The 20,137-nt window shown below is 36.2% G+C and overlaps 1 protein-coding gene across 1 annotated transcript; it reads right to left on the reverse strand.

Annotated features, from left to right (window-relative positions):
• Positions 1-211: 211 nt before the first annotated feature.
• On the reverse strand, positions 212-19,580 carry LOC137963558 (uncharacterized). The gene is made up of 14 exons (XM_068810683.1): positions 19,204-19,580; positions 13,538-13,647; positions 11,503-11,565; positions 11,200-11,389; positions 8,709-8,813; positions 8,215-8,345; positions 7,478-8,045; positions 5,680-5,745; positions 5,477-5,553; positions 4,259-4,540; positions 3,398-3,737; positions 3,128-3,277; positions 1,105-1,644; positions 212-646 (listed from the first exon to the last, which is right to left on the reverse strand). The coding sequence occupies exons 1-14, from the start codon at positions 19,444-19,446 to the stop codon at positions 455-457; spliced, it is 3,057 nt and encodes a 1,018-aa protein (XP_068666784.1). The 5' UTR covers positions 19,447-19,580; the 3' UTR covers positions 212-454.
• Positions 19,581-20,137: the final 557 nt, after the last annotated feature.

A 20,137-nucleotide genomic window follows, 5' to 3' on the forward strand; every position in this document is an offset into this window, starting at 1 on the left:
AAGAGAGACGACGAGAGTTCTTGTAGGAAAAAATCGATTTGCCACAAAAAAATGTCGGTGGGTGCATTTTCATCGCTGTTCTTGTGCTCCACGGAGTGGGAAATGAGGAAAACCTGAAATGTGAAAATCAAACAACTAAAACAGGATTTAATATTTATGTTACAATATGAGTGCACATTCCTCGTCGAGAGAGAGACAATGGACAAACGGGAATCAAATGTTAACTTCAGCGTAAAACATAAATACAACGAATTTCAAGAAAGAAAAAGAGAGTCAAATGGAACTACCCTTTTTGTTATTCCACAGTTATATACATGCATTACATCTCACTTGCCACGATGATCATCCATGGTAGCAATCTTCCACGAGTGGGATTTAAATGGACCTAACGAACAAAAATTAACTTGTTCAAGTGAAAAGTTGAAAATAGTCAAAAGCTGAATGCACAAATATTTCAAGGTTTCCTTAATGCTGATGCTGCGCCCATTACAACTGCCAAAACAACTCCCAGGCCAGCCCCCACAGAAGCCCCAAGCGCAGCAGCCGTCATGGAGCTCAGCTTGCCCTGAGAGTCTCGCCCTCCATCTGAAGCCACTGCTGCTTGTTGTCTCGCCAACTCCAGTGAGAGCCTCTCCTCAGCGAGTTCCTGTACTCCACAATAAGCAACTTGGCTCAGTAATAAAGAACATGAGACCTGACTTTTGAAGGCAAAAAGGTATAGATAGATACGAGTAGTTAGCACTAAATAGTTATTGAAGTCTTTGACCGAGTTATCATAGAAACGCTTGACAAGCGCAGGTATTTTAAATGATAAGGCTTGCATAGTCCTTGCAATGAACCAGATTGTTCAACTTGGGCTGGCATCGACTTAATGGCACCCATCCTCTCCATGAAATATAAGTCACGGTTTCTACGGTGCAATAATGGGATTACATACGACAGTCAAACTCACTTTAACAACCCTAGGCTCTCTATCAATGTCTTCCAAGTGATCTGGAGACACTGTGGCTAGGGTTGTCCAGAGAGCATTCCTTCATCCCAACCCACTGCATATTTCATGCACCGCAAGCTCAAATCCCTAAATCTGATGCCTCAATAACTAACCTGAAATGATGCTTCCTCTTGAAACTTAAGTACACGATGTATAAGTTGATTTAGAGCAGTCACACCGTCCACGTGCAAAACCGCTTCTCTATTTTGAAAGGGCATCCGAACAAAATTAACTGGTGCCAAAAGAAGCCTCTGGGCAGCAATCCTCCATTTCCTACCCTTTTCATTTGGTGAAGGTGCAGGCTCTGGAAAACCTAGGGCATTTGGTATAACATAGGGGCATGAATTGACAACTTCAGCCATGCTTGAAGAAGCTCTATATGCTTTCAAAACATCATTAATTGCAGATTTTTGCTGATCAGCACTGACAGAAAACTTGTTTGTTATGGCCAGGATCCATGGGATTCCTAGGGATTTGACCTCATTCAAGAGAAGTGAAAGGGCAGGCTGCGGCTCTGATGCATTTGGCTGATGATACATGGGAATCTTGTGTGATAGATTATGGACAAGGACAACCAAATCAGTTTTCCAACGCAAATCACGTAATCCCTTCCATAAGTCATCCCGTAAACGGTTAGCCTCTAAATGCAGCTCCTGTGGTAAGAAAGCCAACAATCAGTACTGTTTCTCAATCCTCGTATTAGGTAGTAAAGCATAAATTACAGTATATGATCATTAAGTAAATTATAGAAATTTTCAAAAGATTTCTACTGTCTAGTGACCTTGACAAAATCTCACCACCATTCCCCCCTCCAAGACTTTCCTCTTCAACTTTTTATGTTAAAAATCAACATACAATAGCCACCAGAAATAAAACCAGCATTTTGCATGGACTCAACAAGTAAGATATTGAACTTCTGGAAAACGAATAAGAAGCCAAGAACCTGATATGATTTTATACAGATGCCTTTTCCTAAGGAAAATGCAGAAACTTCAGGGAGTACACATCATGAAGAACTTTGTTTTAACTCCTTACAAAACCATCCAAAAGACAGTATTATATACGTCAAATTACCCCATTCAATATCACATAAAGAAACTCCCTTTTTTAATGGAGACACATAAATGGCCATTTGAGCTAAAGGTCCAATCCATCTCTGCAAAACCATTTATCACTACGCAGCAAACAGAAAAATAAAGGAAGCTAGTTTAGTTCATAGACTGAAATACTTCATCCTTTAGCTTCATTTAGCTTACCTAGAACTTTAAATTTGAGAACCAGAATAGGAGCTATCCAACTGGTGCCACATGATTAACACCTCTAGAAACAAGATCCAAAAGTTGATGCTGTAATAATAGATGTTTTCAAGAGATCTTTTCCTTTCTGTTTCCAATAACATGGTCTAACGTTCAATATAAGAGAAAACTGAAAAATAGCAATCTAATTTGCTCCCTTGTTAATATATAATGAATCAACATGTTCCAGCACAGAAGGTAGAAGGCATGATCTTTTAAGTGCTTGTAACACGTAATTCACTTGATTTAGCCTTAGTTAGATGAACCAAGCTTCATACTTTGACCTAGGAACTGATTTGATCCATGAGAGGCCTTTTTTTCAACTATTAGGTTAGGTCTCTAATTCAGTGATTCTCTTTACATCCAAATTACCCTAAATTTAACAGTGTTTTTACTTGCAAGTAGCAGCAAATGCATGATATGGTATATCTTTTTTCTTTTCTATTTTTTTTTTTGAAAAGTGAGATATTGTCAAAGAAAAAGAAAGAGATACAGCGTATAAAACAGAAAATTGCCTAAGATGAGGAAACACAAAAGAGAAGACTAGGGGGAAAAGAGAGAAACACCTAAACCAAAAAATATACAACTTGCACCCAGGCAGTTGTTCACAACAGTAACATGCCATATTAGCACATTTTGTGCAAAAAACAGGATGTCTATTTTTAATAAAAAAAAAAAAAATATATATATATATATATATATATTCTATAACTTCAAGTTATGGCCATACAGTTCTCATACTGGTACTCTACTCAAAGTCCCAGGTAAAATAAACCTACCAGATATTCTGGATACCCAGTAAGAAAACCCTAGAAAATAGTAATCAATGACAACACAACACCTGCAAATTTACGCCCTTAGAATCTGAGTAGCACAGTCCACCAGCTGTTCCTTCATGAGTACCCAAGTCTATTTGCAAGACAGGATTAATGGCAGTGGTAAGTCTACCATGAGATAGAATTGCGTTGTATAGAGAAGTTTTACCAGCACCCTGCAAAAACTTATTTTTTTATGACACCAAACAAAATATTTAAACTATAATAAAATTTAGCAACAAAAACCAACATCTTTAAATAAATTAAAACAATTTTCTGGTGGTAAAGAAGAATACTTCGAGACCAACCAACCGCACCCTTCGAGTTCTCACATAAACCTCCCTTGTCACATTAACAAAGTCACTGGTGCAGTGAACAACAAAATTACTAAATCCTTCAGGACAGATGATTTCCCCTTCGCTAGAAGATTCTGTGCTACCACTTTTATTTGTTTTAATATGATCAGATTCAGTTGAAGGACAACTCAGCATTGAGGAATCAACTGCTATTTGATGCTTTGGAGCCCGTCTTAATGGAGCACCAATTAGTACACACATCCTTTGTAAATCATATTGTGATTCATTACTCAAGGAATAAGATGGAGTCGGTGGCAGTGACTCCACCATAGTTGAACACCTGAAAACAAGAGTACAAGCACAAGTGAGAGAGAGAAAGAGAGCGAGAGAGAGAGACAGAGAGCAAGAGAAAGAGACGAATATAGAAGCTGAGCCTCGCAAGTGAGTAACTCAGTATCAAAGATGCTAATTGCAGTTAACTCTAAAGCTAAAAGGTTGCTTTTTCTCATGGAACAACACAGACTTTTAAGTCAAATTCAACCTGTAAATACACATGGCTAGGTCTTTGAAGCAACAATCTAGGTATTCATTAACATGCAAAGCATGCTCTCAGCCACAAAGTTTGTGATGAGACACAATCGTTCATCAGTTAATAGTTTCTGAATTGTACAAAATAAATACTTAGGAAATGAACTTGCAACCTAAGCCTTGTTTCCTGTCAAAAGCCTAACTTGAGTGGTATCGAATAAAAAAATCATTATTTTATCAATATGCATCTTCAGATGGCCTATTAATGGTGTTGTAAAGTAACAGAATATAGTCCTACTGCATTACACGGGAATTAGGAGACGTCGACAATACCAGATACCATTTACTTGTGCCTGAACAAGTGTACAGTGATGAAGGCCATGTCCAATAATGTCAACTTTCAAGGGTGCCACATTCTTCCCACCCAGCATACCATTCCAACCAAGAGGAACAATGGACGTTGCAGTTCTTATAACAGGGACCTCAACAATATTCCCAAGCTCTACGGTACCAGCAACTGCAAGGCCAAGCCATTGCTGCAAGTGTGGAAACTGCTGTGACTGCTCCATTCCCAAGAAAGGGGCCGAATTAACAGACATGCATGAGTCATAGATTCTGCAAGAGGAAAAGAAGACCCATGATTTTCAATTGACAAATACAATTTAAGCCTCGTTACAGTAGCACCTGTCAGCTTGAGAAAAAAACTACCGATGTCCCTCTTGCAAGCACAGCTCATTTGAGAAATTGTGAGGCATACCCAAATCTCCCTTGCCTCGAAATGATGCTGATCACTCACTCGCCTGACTAGCTTTATATAGGCAGTCAGACAAAGACAGAGACAGAAAACATTTTCATTTAAGTCACTCACAGAGAACGTTTTCTAGATGATGATAATTGGAGGTCCCACATCAAATTAGTGGTATCTGAATCAAGTCAATCAATCTGCCATGGATAAACAGGCAAGACAAAACTCTAAACATCCATATCAAATAGATGCAAAAGAAGACTATAACAGAACTCCAAATTTGCAGTCACAAACAAGAAAAAAGAAAATATGTCATTCTTTAAAAAAAAAAAATCAACAATTTGATAAAACTTGATATTTACTCCTGAAATGATAATCAAACAAAAGAAATTTAAGAGCATCAAGAAAAAAAAAAAAAAGCTACAAGGATGCCCAGATTCTCCAGATGTGACACATCCAAGAATGTCCATTCAGGCATAGACCAATAAACAATCAAGTCCAAGATACCCAGTCGTGACCTGTCACATCACAGACTGGGTCAAGCCCTTTCATTTAAGAGAGAAGCTTTTTGCCAAAACTGACCCTTTTTTTTTAAATGATGTGTATAAACTATTAAAAGAACCAAACCTGACCCATTAACACCCTAAAGGGTGTCTGGCTGAGTCATGTGACTGTGATTGCTTTAATTACCAAGGAATTGTTGGTAAATCTAGGCAACATAATTGACTATGTACTCCCTTAATTACCTAGCATGTTCTTTAGCACAAAGAATTGAACAAAAACAGTACAAAAATGTCAGCACTTACTTTTGAAACCTGGACCTATATGACTTCATTGAATGTGACTGAAAACGCTCCCTCAGTTCTGCAATCACAGACCTCACCTGCACATGCCTTTGCCAAGAGAAAGCAAGTTGAGCATCCAAGAAATGGCAACCAGTTAACTAATACATCAAGGCATGGATAGACCAACTTTAACTGAAATACAGACAAAACAAAGTAACTCATACCGATGTCAATTTCGAGTATTCTGCATCAGAGAGTGCTTCCACATGTGAATTTCCCAAGAGATAAAGCTAAAACCATCAATGCCAATATCACCAGTTAGAAGCAGAAGTTTGAGCTACAGTGCCATCTTTTCTGCTAAAGGAAGCTAAAAGGATCACACTAATATTACCAGTGAAAAGCAAAAATCGCAAATGCACAAACTACTTCGAGATGCAACTACTCTCAATGATGCTCAAAAAGGGAAAACAAAGACAGAGGAAAGAATTCCACTAAGAGAAGAAAGAGGTCTTCTGTATACAGACAGATTATTGCAATGTCTGAGCAGATTTATGTAATTTTCTTTTGAGAAGGTAAAATATTATTTCAAAGCCCAAAGGGAGGAGGAAACAAAAATTAAGAGAGCAGATTTATGACATTTTGCAGCTGATATTTTGACAACCAAACATTTCAGATCTGAAATTATTTATTTCAAACTGATTACTTAGTCATCCAAATTGAATGTAAATGACAAAATTTCTGGTGTTTCTTTCATGCTTATTCCAAGTTGAAAAGTTAATTACAACCCACTAAGTTTCTGCCTTGTAAATCCTCTGAATCCAATCCCAGTCAACCGTATCACTTCGTTCACCCTTTCATTGTGCCTTTTTCCAATTATATGACAAAATAATTAGAGAACAACAATAATTAGTTTTTCAACAGTATTTCACATCATCATTATAACACCTGCCCCGACTTAAAATGCCAAAGGCAAGGACAGGCTCCATCCCTCATCCCACAGGGCTGAAACAGCATGATAGAAAAACCTGTGCAAATTCAGGGAGGAGATAGGTTTTCGGAGTCCTATCTGCAGGGTCTTATTACAATACTATTATTTATACTTTTCAAAAATACATATAATATTTCATTAGAAAAAAATATATTTGAGGAAAAAAAAAGTTTGGCCGTAAAACTAAATAACACTTGTGCCCTTCTCTTTTAAAGAAAAGACTGAAATAACATTAGGAAAAAAAATAAACTAAATCAAACTAGGGCATTTTTTAACTAAGGTAGAAATGGGCCACGAATGGTCACAGAGATGGGCTGGGGATGCAGAGACAAGGTGAGGACAGGGTGGGGAGTTTAAAAAGGAGGCAGGAACAGGGTCAGATTTCCAACCCTGTCATAGTTTTTTGCAATTAGAGGTTTTGAAGTAATGCTTATGAGGTAGGGTTTCCAAAACCTGCCCAAAACCTAACTATGTGCCTCCCCAGGATAAACTTTGAGAATCCTTCTGTTCTCCTTTGCTGAGCTGACTTCATAGCTGAGTTTCCCTTATTAGATTCCTTCTTCATCTAACTAAAATACATAATAATGTTGAAAGATTAGCACTAAAACACTGACTAACATGATAACACAATAAGGTCATTAGTTCATAAATAAAGAAGGAAAGAGGCTCAGCTTACAGATAAGGAGACTTTAACCCAAAAAAAAACGAAGGAAACTGAATTTACAGAGAGCTAACTTTCCTATTTCATACTTGAGTTCTTAAAATAGAAAGTCTTAGATTAGAAAGTCTACAAGACACAATTTCCTATTTCAATTTTGCGGACACTAATTCTACTGACCCTACAAAATCTCATTTGCATCAGATCAAGTGAGAAAAGTGCCCGCATAATATTCTTTAAATTTTTTGTGGTAAAAAGCTCAGTAGTTCAGAACTTCAGATTAAAATGCATATTCATTATTCCCATGATAATAAATAAGTAAATAAAAGTATATAAACCTTGTGGTGAACAGAGAAAATAAAAATGTAATGTTAACCTGTCCAAATGGCACATAAGATGGAAGATAAGGCACCCTACGCCATCCCCTAGAATTCCCACTTTTAGTGCCACTTTTGCCAACCTTTTGACTGCCATTTACACCATCAGATACTCCATCTGTATCAGGCAATGGAGAAAGGGATATTCCATCGGAACCTTCCTGGATTTCAAGAGATAAAGGTGTAGTCTCCGCTTCATCAAGCATGGAAGTTAAGCCAGAATCACCAGCCACTCCAGATGCCCCTTCTCCAAGTTGGTTTCTTCTTTCTTTAACCTTATCCAGTCGTCTACGAAAACCATCTAAAGGCACAAGCCTAGATAGCCTCCAGAAAGAATTTTGAACTGGGCCTACGCCTAGCACCAGCTGTTGCTCCTGATCATTTTCTTTGGTTTTTCTCCAACCAGATCTTTCAGCTCTATTTTGTTTGGTAGCCGCATCAGATACAGCTTGCAGAGGTTGTGCATTATAGTGGTGGAAATATGCAGGAGATAAGAAGCGAGGCACCAAATCTTCTGGAATGCAGTAGCTTTTGAAATAATGTTGCCATCCTTTTTCATGGACATAACTGAAAGCCATCACATTTAAGTAAATAACAATGACGTCTTTCCAAAAAAACAAAATAAATTAAATCTTGATAGCAAGAAGAGCTTATAAGTAAATAATATAGTACATTTTAGTGTTTGTGAACCTTCAATAATAAACAAAGTGGCCAGAGATTGTACCAAGAAACTTACCCTCGCAAAGCCTCATTTCCCACTGGTGGCTGTGAGAAAGTAATACACTTGAGCATTAGTTTTTCATTCTCCTTAGATGGGGAGGACGAAGCAATAGCCCTTAAAATGCCAACAGTCACCAACACGGCTACCTGAAATACAAGTAATGTTAAGCCAAAAAACACAAAGGGAATGCCAAACAGTATTATATATGGCAGGGGGGGGGGGGGCTCTAATTAGCTGGATGGAAAATGCCAGTGCATCAGATTTTGAGTTCACCATGACATAAGAAAAGAGAGATTTCTCAGAAAATGAGATCAATAGACATAGACTCACACTGGTAAAAAGTAAGTGTGTGGCTTCCTTTTTCTTTTATTCCCTGTTTTATAACCTTAGCTTTATCCCATTCATGTGACACATTTTGAAGTTTTCCATAGACTAACAGCAAGAACAAGCAGCTAAATTATCTGGAAACCATAATACATTTTTTAGTAGCAGGAATCCATGATACTTACTGCACCACCAAGTGAATGCCCACAAAGTACAAGTTTCCTGTTCTTTTTCTGTGCAAGTCTGTACAACTCCAATGCTGGTATACCTTTAGCGCGTGCCATGAATCCCTGTAAAGAAATTTCAAAACTTGTATACAGTCTTTTTTTTTTTAAAAGGAAAGATCAAATTGGAGATACGGGGTATTGAGCCCCGTTTTATACAATCACTATATAAGTTACAACAAATACAGGATGGGACAGCAAACATAACAGAGGGAGAATTATTCAAAGTGGAAGAATCAATCAGTGGAATGACAGCTGAGGTGCATTTCACATGGCTCAAATATAAATCACATCAATCTATTGATCTCTCAGCAAACAAAGCCATTTGTTCCAATTTTATAGGATGTACCCAAGAAGACAAAAATCATTTTAACAGGTCAAGAAAAAATCAGACTAAATTATTCTAGCTAACACTCAATTTCTCTCTTGGTTTTTTTTTTTTTTTTTTTTTTTTTGAAAAGGCTCTCTTTCTCTCTTGGATTATTGAGAAGGCAATCCACCATATCTCTCGTGTCAGCCCTGTCAACAACATCAAGGGAGTACTTTTATCAATAAAACTCGCACCACATGGCTGATTATTCCTCCAAAACTCCTCTGACTATACTTCCCCAGTTCACCCCCTTGAAACTATTAAATTTCATTGTTGTGGCTCAACCAAGGGAAATTGAAGGTCAGCAGGGTGGGGGAGTCGTGTTATCATACTCCAAAGAACCTGTGCTTTAGAGCTCTTCTCCATGGTCTTAAATTACTTGCTAGGTTATTGCCCACCATTTCAGAAATTTGTGTCTTTCAGTGACCAAAAGGCAGCCTACCACTCATGAACTTACTTCAAATTTCAACATGAACTTGAAGCCTAGCCTCAAAATTTATCTAGAAAAATCATTTGATAGAGTCTGCAAGGCCTTTCAAACAATTTCATGAACAAAAATTGGATTAAATAACTAAGGAGGCAGGTCCAAAAATTGCATGTCTTATCCTTCCCTCTTGGTACTAAGAGAGCAACAAAAGGATATTTCAAGAGCTCAAGGGGCATTTGTCCTCACTCACAGCTCCTTTTTAACATGGTAGGCAAAGCACTATTCAGCATCTTCACACTGCATACAAGCACGGTTGGTCATCAGATTCTAAAAGGGACATTTATCTTGTCACACCTATTCCTTATCACAAACGACATGATATGCTTTTTAATGGAAGTTTTGATTCTTGACAAGGTCCACAACGTTAAGTTCAAGAGCTCAGGAGGCATTTGCCTAGGTAACCCTCACCTCACAGCTCCTTTTTGTCATGGTAGGCAAGGCACTGTTAAGCATCTTCACACTGCATATCAGAATGGTTGATCATCAGATTCTAGAGGGGATGTTTATCTTGCCACACCTATCCCGTAATTCATGGATGACACAATTTTCTTTTGTAATGGGAACTTTGATCCTTGACAAGGTCCCCAACGTTAAGGCTCTTTCATCATTTATGAGTTTATCTCAGGGTAGCAAGTAAAAATTAAGCAAAACCATCACTCCTCAGCCTCGATATCCTTACAAGTATGTACATTGTACAACTTCTTCTCTTTGTTGATGGGAAGTAGACTCTATGACTTATAAGGGACCAACCTTTATTTTTCGGTAGAGTTTTTTGCCTTTTTTTTTTAATGATGAACCCTACACTCTCCTGAGATCTGAACATAAGGCCTCACACTAGAAAATTCCCATGCAGCCATTGAGCAACCTCTTTAAAAGGCAACCTTCTCTCTCTTGCAAGCAGGCTTACTTTTTTTTACTAATGTTTAGAATTTCATTGAAGAGAAAGAATATATAAAAAGGCAAGAAAAAACACTTTCACCACAACAAATACATAAAACCAAAATAGGTAATGAACATCAAAAGGAAAGAACAGTGTTCATCCTCCTTGATGTCTTAGGCACATTTTCTTAGAAAACCATTATCATGCTTGTCTTCTTGTCTCATGGCTAGATCTTCAAATAGTACTGCTGGTATGTAGGTGACAGAAGGGACCTATAGTCAATTTTTCATTGTTCAGAATCATTCCTCTCATCCTTCAACTGTTATACCTTGCTCAATTACTTGAGGGGATGCCTTGTTGTAGTTTTCTTGCTTCTATAATAAAATGGATTTGATGGCTTTGATAGAGCGAGAGAGAGAGAGAGAGAGGTTTGACTCAGGCACATTTAAATCTAAATTTATCTTCTAAGTTTCTCTGACCGAGAGGTTTGACTAATGCGGAAACTTTAAAAAAATGGATTCTGGGTAAATCATTTAAAGGCTCATTTAAATATAAATTTATTTTCTAAGTTTCTGAGACCAATAGGTGACTTCAGGAAAAGAGAAAAAAGTGAATAAACTCAAATCCATTAACTTGATCAAATACCAATCAGTGAGGTTTCAAAACAATAGTTATAAAAACTAAACTATTTGCAGTAGATGATGCATTATCTCACCCGGTGAGCAGCAGGTCTTAATTTACTTCTTGGTTGGTTGAGCGGTTGAAGTGGCTTTGCAAGACTCTCTCCCTTTTTATTTTCAACATCAGTCTGATCAAATTCAATTACTTCACTTGCATCAATATCTTTCGCACAATCTTCATGAAATATTGCACCTTGCAATATGTTTGCATCAGCTATTACATCCCTAAAATGAAGAACGACATTGCAAGTCCATAAAACTACCACAATACAGAGTAATATCATTCATAAGAAAAACAACTTGGAATAAACAATTAGCTATTCTTGCCAAAAGCTCACTTGTACTGTTTTGTCCCAACAAATGAAGCAAACAATGTATCGCCTGCTTCTGCGAGTAAATACCTGTAAAAAGAAGGAAAACTTTCAGAAGTCAAGTGGAGGAAAAGTGTTGAGAAGAAATAGTCTCACATTGATAAGAGTTAAGAAGTGTCATTGGGTTATAATGTTGAACAATAGACCTCCTAAGTAGTTAATCATTTAGGGATCAAACCGGGCTCAACCCCAACAGTGGTTTTAGAACATGATGTCTACTTAGCGCCCAGGCCCAATTTGTGCTCCACTGTGAGTTTGTGCTCAAATCTCAGACCCATATAAGCCTAGATGTAATGGGAAGTGTTGAGAGGGAATAGTCTCACAGTGATAAGACCTAAGAAGTGTTATTGGGTAATAAAGTTGAACAATAGGCCTGATAAGTAGCTAGTCATTTTGGGATGGAACTGAGTTCAATCCCAACAAAAAGAACATGTGAAATTAAGACCATTTCATTTTATTTGAGAAAAAAAATAAAAAATGAGAACATTTTAATAATCCGAAAGCCAAAGCGTACAAACCTGGGGGAGTGTTGGCCATGGAATGAGGGATTAGAAGCCAACCCCTCTTCAGCTAAAGAGTCAGCAAAACTACAAGCTAGCTGTATCATGATTCAAAACTACGAGCTACAACAAGAAGGCAGTGATATATATTGCCAAGAAGCTACTTTTCCGGTTCATACAATGATTTCATGTCGTCAACAACGAGTGGTTGTCAAGAAAGGAGATTCAGGTGCCTCATTGACCCCTCTAAGGCTATTGATTTACCCTAAATGGAGTTAAGGTTTAGGGTCACAACCACCCTAAAAATTTCAGCAAAGGCAACAGCAAGATGATTCCGAGTCTCCATTCCGAGAATATATCCAAAACCTAATTCTATCACCATTATGCACGTGACCTTATCTTTCATTGAAAAAAAAAAAAAAGCAAGATTCAAGTTTGGCCTTCCATAATCTAGACACATAGTGAGAAACCAGGCAAAAAGGAAGCCAATCATTTTTTTTGAAATAGTGATGAATTATATTAAAAAACTGCAAAGAGCAAAATTACAAGGTGAGGGAAAAAGGAAGACAATCATTGACAACCTCATATGCATCTTTCTTCTCTTTTAATGCAATATCATACCACAGTTTCCAAAAGAATTAATTCCGACATTTAAAAAAAAAAATTAATTCTGGTATTTATAAAAACAAAAAATTCATTGAAATACTAATAATTTTAAATTTTGATAAATCAGAACAATTGTTGATTCAAAATATCTAGCAAACGTAAATGTAGTAATTACCCTTCTTAGCATTATCCATAACCATGGCAAACAATCACTAAACGTACAATGTGTCTGCCCAAACTCTTCTGCAGGCAATTTTCCAAAACAGAAGACAGCACATGTTTCCCTTTTCTTATAACGGCAAAAAAACATAAAACCATCAATTGCAACTGTAAGTGTAAAGGTTTCAACCTTCTCCAGTTGAAAGAGGGCAAAACACAATGCTATTCTATATATTCATCAGAAATAAAGCATGTTTGCCATGTGTTACTCTGGAGATGTGGCACTAAATATGATTAATTTGCTATATAGAATGTTGACAAGATTACCTTTTGCAGCTTCCAGATTTACAGTAACTGCACAGGAGGGTGCCTAAAATTCCTTTTCTTTAAATATTTTTTTTAAAAGCCAAAAGATTGCTGCCAAATGGCATAATGAGCTGAGTAAAACTACAAACTGAAAATTTCCTGATATGTCAAATCTGCATCATAAATCCAAGTGGATCATGTTGATACATAACACATTTTATAGCAAAGCAAACACTTTCTGTTCTTTTAAAATAATGAGAATGAGATTCCAATAAGAAGTTCGAACATATATTACTCTCCAGAACTAAGAGCAATAAGATATATCAATATCGATAAGCACTCCTACAATAGCAAGACAAAAAGAAAGAAATATCATTAAAAGGGGGAGAACAAAAAAGAACCTATGAGGTGCTTCTTTTTTTAAGACTAACCTGTGAGGCACATGGTCCAAAGATATTTGGACACGCTCCAGAGAGACAACTTGGCCTCCAAAATCAGCCTTGAACTTGTTAACTACTCGAACAATCTCAGTGTCAGGCCTCTGAGAAGTGAAGAAGAACAAATATCAACAACCCACACAAAATATATTTAAAACATAAAAATAAAAAGTTGTATTTTGTAAACTTGGTACAAATATTAAATACAGTACTATTGAAACAATCTGAACTGTTTTATAACCAACAATACAAAGCAGGCGAAATTGTAATATAAGAAAGGATGATGCTACCAATTCAAAGAACTTCTATTTTAGATATCCAAAATTGTGTAATTCAACTCTTTTTGGATTAGGAAACCCAGTTTGTAAATAAAAATAAAACCTTTTCTAAATTTTCTATGAAATGTTTTAAAGCTTCATGGAAACATCAGTGTAACATACTGGAAATTTTCCAAAATCATTGGAAAGTTATCTTATATTTTTTCACTAAAAAATTACAGAGAAATAGTTCAATATAAATTGGAATAATTTGTTTCATCAGTACAGATCAGTTCTAACTAATAAATGATTTCAATTCAAATTCTTATAAAAAATTTAGCATAAAGAGAAATAGATGAGTAATACTTATTGTAGTGGTAAATGATTTCAATTCAAAATCCAATAAAGTTTTTTAGCATAAAGAAAAATAGATGTGTAATACTTATTGTAGTGGTTAACCTCTTTATGGAGTGCCGCTTGTATTTCTTCTCCCACTTCAATAAATTTTCTTACTCACCATTCAAAAAAACCAAAAAAGAGTTTTGTAGAAGCTTTCTAAAGTTTCTCATTGTTTCTTCATTTTATTTTTCCAATGGTGTTTTCCACCCTTTTTAAGACAATAATTTTTTCCACTTGTTTCTCATTTTTATTTCCTCAATTCTTGCTCCTGATCTTTATTGAGTGAGCCTTGATGTACTCTATTATGGTAAATTACAGTCCAGATACAATCATATAAACATGTCCAAATCATCAGCTACTGACCCACATTGTTCAAGGATCTACTAGCCTCATGATGACAATCAACACATAGATGGGTTTCAAGTGCAATGTTTTGACAAGAATCTGCCCCTTGCAGCAACCCACAAATACCCGAAAATGGAACCATGTCAACAAGCGCTGAATATCAGCACAAACAGATGATATGAAACATGTGGCCCATTAAAATCCCGAAATGGAGAAACACACAAGTTTGCTAATAGTAAGTCCTTAAACATGATCGCCCAGAAGATCAGCCTGCTTCTGAAAAAATGGATCAGAGATGATAACGATTTTACCTTCGATAAGGAAATCTTGTACCAATGAATATGATAAAAAAATCTTATGCAGATATAAAGGATGTATATGCACTCAATATTTTTTTCTTGTTTTTTTGTGAATTTTCACTTTATATAGTGGATCAAGAATCCCAAATAACCCAGATAACTGAATGCTAGTTGAATTCGTATTAGGAATTAAAAAAATAAATAAATATCTCAAAGTCTTTATACCTCGAAAAATCAAAAAGAGTGAACACCAAACTTCACTTACTTCCTGAAGATGTTTAGAGTCCATAATGAGTGTCTTGCACTTTCGAGATCAAGTAATTTATTATCTTTGTGGATGATTTTCCATGAACAACTTAGCTTTTAAAAAATAAATACAATGAAATAAAAAAAATTAAAAGACAGCCTTTATTTGTGAAAGCTAAGTCTCCTAGTAGCTTTGAATTACAAAGAGTTTTATTCAAAATTTAGTTCAAATTCATTCAAATAGTGCATTAGATATGCGGAAAAACATAATCACTACATTTGCATTACACATTGCACCTTACAGCACACTTCATGTGTTCAAACTCCATAATCCCTATGCCCTAAACAAACCAAAGAATCTTACAAGCTATTATTTGTGAGAAAGATTTTCAAATGATAAGGTATTATCTTCTTCTCCAGTATCTTGTTAGAAGTGCTTGCAGTTGTTTAGTTTTATTTTGTAGTTAATGTTGATCCTTCTCATGAATTAGCCAACAATAAATTACTTTCAATAAAGTTAAAACCATCTGTTCTCATCATCCCCATCCGTGGAACCTTTTTGTTGAGTGAGAATAGTCCCACATTGATAAGTGTTAAGAAATGTAATTGCTTTATAAGGTTGAGTAATAGGCCTCTTAAGTGGCACATCATTTTGCAATAGAATCAGGCTCAACCCAATAGTGGGATCAAAACAGGATATCTACTTCAGTCAAGGTCCAGATTGTGCTATGTTGAGCATGTGCTCCTTGAGTTTGTAATTTGTGTGAATTGTCCATGTCTTAAGCCCATTACGTGTAAGTGTAAATATGTGTTGAGTGGGAATAGTCCCACATTGATAAGTGTTAAGAAGTGTTATTGGTTTATAAGGTTGAACAAGAGGCCTCTTGAGGAGCTAGTCATTTTAGGATGGAACAAGGCTCAATCCAATACCTTTTAAATTGAATTCCCTTGACAATAAGTACCTGTAATGACAATGTTTTAAATCAATATCCTAACACTAATACAAGAGTCATGCATTACTTAACTCAAACTTTCTTAAGTAACTAATTGTCTTCATTTGTTTTAAAACAAGGCAATTATTTTTTTAAGACTTTTATTGTGCATGTCTTGTTCACAAAATAGAAGATTAAGCTCATAATTTGTTTCATTTAAGCCCTATCAACTGACTTCCCCTTCTTTCTCAAAAAAAAAAAAAAAAAAACTGACTTCCCATTGATTATGGACATCTTCATAAAGGTTACAAGCGTTATGATCCCACATCAAGAAAATTATGCTTTAGTGCATAAGCAACCTTCAATGAAAGTGCTCCTTATTTTTGCTGAATTTTGACAGCCTCAAGTCAAATATAATATCTAAATCTCTTGCTCATATAATCAACCTTGAGGATGATCACGTTGGTAAGCCACCATTGTCAGTCCACTAGAGAGCTCAAGTTTACTTCTATTCTACACATCAAACAAGGCCCTTTGATTTAATCACCAACTTTAGATGGAAACCCACCAAGTCACACACAAAATAATTCCTCTAACATGAATTGGTTGTCCTACTAATCTTGATCTCCCTATTGCTGGATGGAAGGGTATGGATACTGTTACCTCTTGACTCACCTCCGTTATCCTCCAAAATGTAGTTCTCTCATTGAAGGGTATGGGTATTGTTACCTTTAGACTCACCTCCATCACCCTCCAAAATTTAGTTATCTTCCGGTTTTATTCATGAGTTGAAGCACCAAAATCATCCTAGTTAGAAGAAAGCAGTAAATGAAACACAAGACCTGAAGTCCACTAACACAAGGGACATGGTTGATGCTCCTTGGATGACAATGGGTGTATATGATAAAATATACCACCTCGATAAGAGGCAAAAGGTTATACTCAAGACCAATCCACTATATTATATTGAAAAAAATTCTCCCAAATTTCTTGTTAGATCGATGCATATTCAGACCTTTTCTAGATGTCTAATATTTAAAACAATTGTTTAGCTAAAGAGCTTTAAATGGGATAACCACCCAAGTTTGTTGCTTAAGGTGAGTTTATACCAATGGAAACAATAGAGAAGAGGTGGTGACCAAAAATTTTTTATGTTTGCACGAGTTTTAGGGATGAGAATATTTTTACTCCAATTCCTCTTGTCCCACAAAATGTTATGGGGGGAAAGGAAAATGAGGGAAAAATAAAGTGTAGAGCAACAGACACAATAAAGCTGATCAACAGAAATTAGAAACAGGAAATTTTTCACTAAGAAAATTAATCAACAGAAAATGAGTTCCAGTAATTTTGGTTTTCCAATGACAGAACAAACAATCCCTTAGGGAAAGACAGGTAAGTGTTGTAAGCCAATAAAGAATTGTTATGGTTTGAACTATATTCCTAGAGCTTGGCTAGATAATTCAGGAATATATTGATGGAAAATTTATTTAAAAGAAGCCAAGCTGACCATATTATATTTGCACTTGAGTTTTAATCTGGTATGGCATTATCCATCGTGTGTGTGGAAAATATGCAATCATGCAAGCATCAACTCTTCAGTGCTCACAAGCTCACAGACCATTTAGATAAGATAGGTATTTATATGCAAATTATTCTGGATCCTGAGTGGATTCCAGATCAGCATCTGGCTTTGCATTTTTTTAGAAAGAAACTCAGTTGCATGGAAAGTAAGAAGCAAATAGTGGTGGCTAAATTCAATGCAGATGCAAAACATAAAAAAAGGACTCATAAAAAGTGTGAGATGATGTAGTTCAAACCTCCAACTACTGAATTTGGTTTCCCAAAAATGGTTTGTGATAATTAGGCAACTATCTTAATTGCAAACAATCTATTATTTCATACAAGACAAAACACCGGAAGTAAATTGTCATTTTATAAGAGATGTAGAAATAAGAGGAAATATATATACTTTCTATGTTTGCTCTAAAGATCAATTAGAAGATATCCCTGCCTCAAAAGTATTTTTCTCTTTTCTTTGTAATTACTTGGGAATGCATGCCACATCTCAAAGGGAATTCTCAAAAGTCGTAGAATAATAGTATTCTGTCACTTTACTTAATTTTTCATGCCTCGTGTTTGAGGGAGGGTATTTATGTAAGTTATTCTCCAAAACTTAAGTAGCAGAAAAGATAGAGCGATCAATTAACCATAATTTCAAGAGGGCTAAATATGAAAGTACAATTTCTTCCTTCAAGGTCCCTGTCTCTCCACAACTTACCACTGCCACATTGTCTTGGAGCCATCAAATTGTAGCAGACAAGTGAAGAAGGGGACTCAGGGAGTGGAGGTTTGGATTTCAAGAGATACCCTCATTGCCTGAAATCGCTTAGCAAAGGTATTTGCAAATGAAAGGCTCCGAGTTCATTGTGTTGGTTTGACCAGGCTCTAAGATCATTTTATAGGCTTGACCAGGCTCCAAGATCATTTTGTGGCTAGACTAAAAAAGGACTAATCGAGCTGTCTTTTTCATAATGGACCACTTGAGATTTTGCCTTGAAAATTTTCTATTTTTACTCAGACTTTAAAATACTGTAGCAGACTAGTCTTCCAGAATCCTTCTATCAGAACTTGAGAAGGGCCTGCCTAAACCCTGCTTCTATAATGCCGCAGGAATTCCAGATGTGAATGACTCAATTCCTAATGCGTTCATAGTTGCTCCCAAATAGTTCAGAGCAATTATGAGAGTTATTGGTGCACCATTGTGGATAAGGGTCAATTTTCAGACTATATCATCTGCAAACACTTGCGCAAAGGAGATGCTTCTTGAATATAGGGAGTTAGTTCATCCTGAAAAGTGCACAAATACAGATTTTAATTTTCAATGTTTTTTTCTATAGCGTGCTCACATACATGGTCTCGAAGTTATCCCTAACGAATCCCTCCTTGATGGAGTTGGGACTGACAGTTGATGCTAGCTCGACTCGTGACACAAACACTCAATGATGGTAATTACGGACTTCCACGAAAATTTGCATAAAAAATAATTCCATTTACTACAAGTTAAAAACAATAAATATGACTATAAAACACCAAAACTGAAAAGTAGCAACTAAAACTCGAAGCTGTAAATTTTGAAAGATCTCAGGGTGAAACACGATAGAATAACATGGTAAAGCGCTTACCTTGTAAACACACTCGGAAAGAACCATGGAGCAAAGAATATCCTGCAAGTCAGAAACAGAATCCGCCTTAACAGCGTAGCAGAGATCCTGAAGTTGTTTCCTCCTTCTCTCGTACTCTTCTTGGAGTTTCTTCTTCTGTTCCTTGTCGCTCTGCCATGACCATTTTAATTGAGGCCAAGTAAGCCTGAATTTGACGCCCCGATCGCGGATCCACGATTCTACTTTATTATGTAGGAACTCCATCCACGCGGAAACGCTATAACGCCGGGAAAATGCAAGAGAAATCCAGCCTCAGCGACGAATTAGACGACATTGAGAAGATGAGAATTCCATCGGTTGGGAATCGGTATATGCCGCCGCATCATGGTACTGCAAGAATTTTCGGTTCCTTCGGGGTCAGTTCGGTGCCCCTAAAAACCAAAAAAGAAAATTATAAAAATAAACAAATATAAAATAAAATATCTCCCGAACTTTGATATGTTACGCTCCTTATCAAAATCATTTGCCTATCTTTGGTTGTAGTACAACTAGGACCAGTTGCACGATATTTCCCAAAAAAAAAATACAAGTCATCATATTTCATAATAGGCACATATCGACATTGTTTTGCATTTGGATTGTCCTATACAAAGTTAGTTAAAATATATAAAAAAATAAAATATGTATAAACATACCTTTATATAATTGTCCGACACTTGTGGAGCTGTTTTAAACATCATGTTTGATTGATTAAAATAAAACCCACTACCATTATTATGGCGGAGTTCCTAAAGTGTAGCAAAGTTCTCTTTCAATGTCTTTAATCGATTTTTAATGTGTTAGATAGATATACATTGCAAGTCACAAAAAGATCCAAAATTATCTAATATAATTCTATAAGCTATTGAATAGGCAGTTCCTATAAACGTCCTATCAATTTTTTTACCCTTATTCA

The sequence above is a fragment of the Aristolochia californica genome, unplaced genomic scaffold (genome assembly GCF_029961685.1).
Source record: "Aristolochia californica isolate CCGP_79_NKW_82.1479 unplaced genomic scaffold, dmAriCali1.0.hap1 SCAF_4, whole genome shotgun sequence".
Lineage (NCBI taxonomy): Eukaryota > Viridiplantae > Streptophyta > Magnoliopsida > Piperales > Aristolochiaceae > Aristolochia > Aristolochia californica.

What these genes read in the sequence shown, in the direction of transcription:
- LOC137963558 (XM_068810683.1), bottom strand. Translation starts at nt 19,446, where the DNA reads ATGGAGTTCCTACATAATAAAGTAGAATCGTGGATCCGCGATCGGGGC. An exon ending in GTTGGGACAAAACAGTACAA is followed by an intron (nt 11,390 to 11,502) that starts GTGAGCTTTTGG and finishes TCTTCATTTTAG; the next exon opens with GGATGTAATAGCTGATGCAA. An exon ending in TGCGGTTGGTTGGTCTCGAA is followed by an intron (nt 3,278 to 3,397) that starts GTATTCTTCTTT and finishes AAGTTTTTGCAG; the next exon opens with GGTGCTGGTAAAACTTCTCT.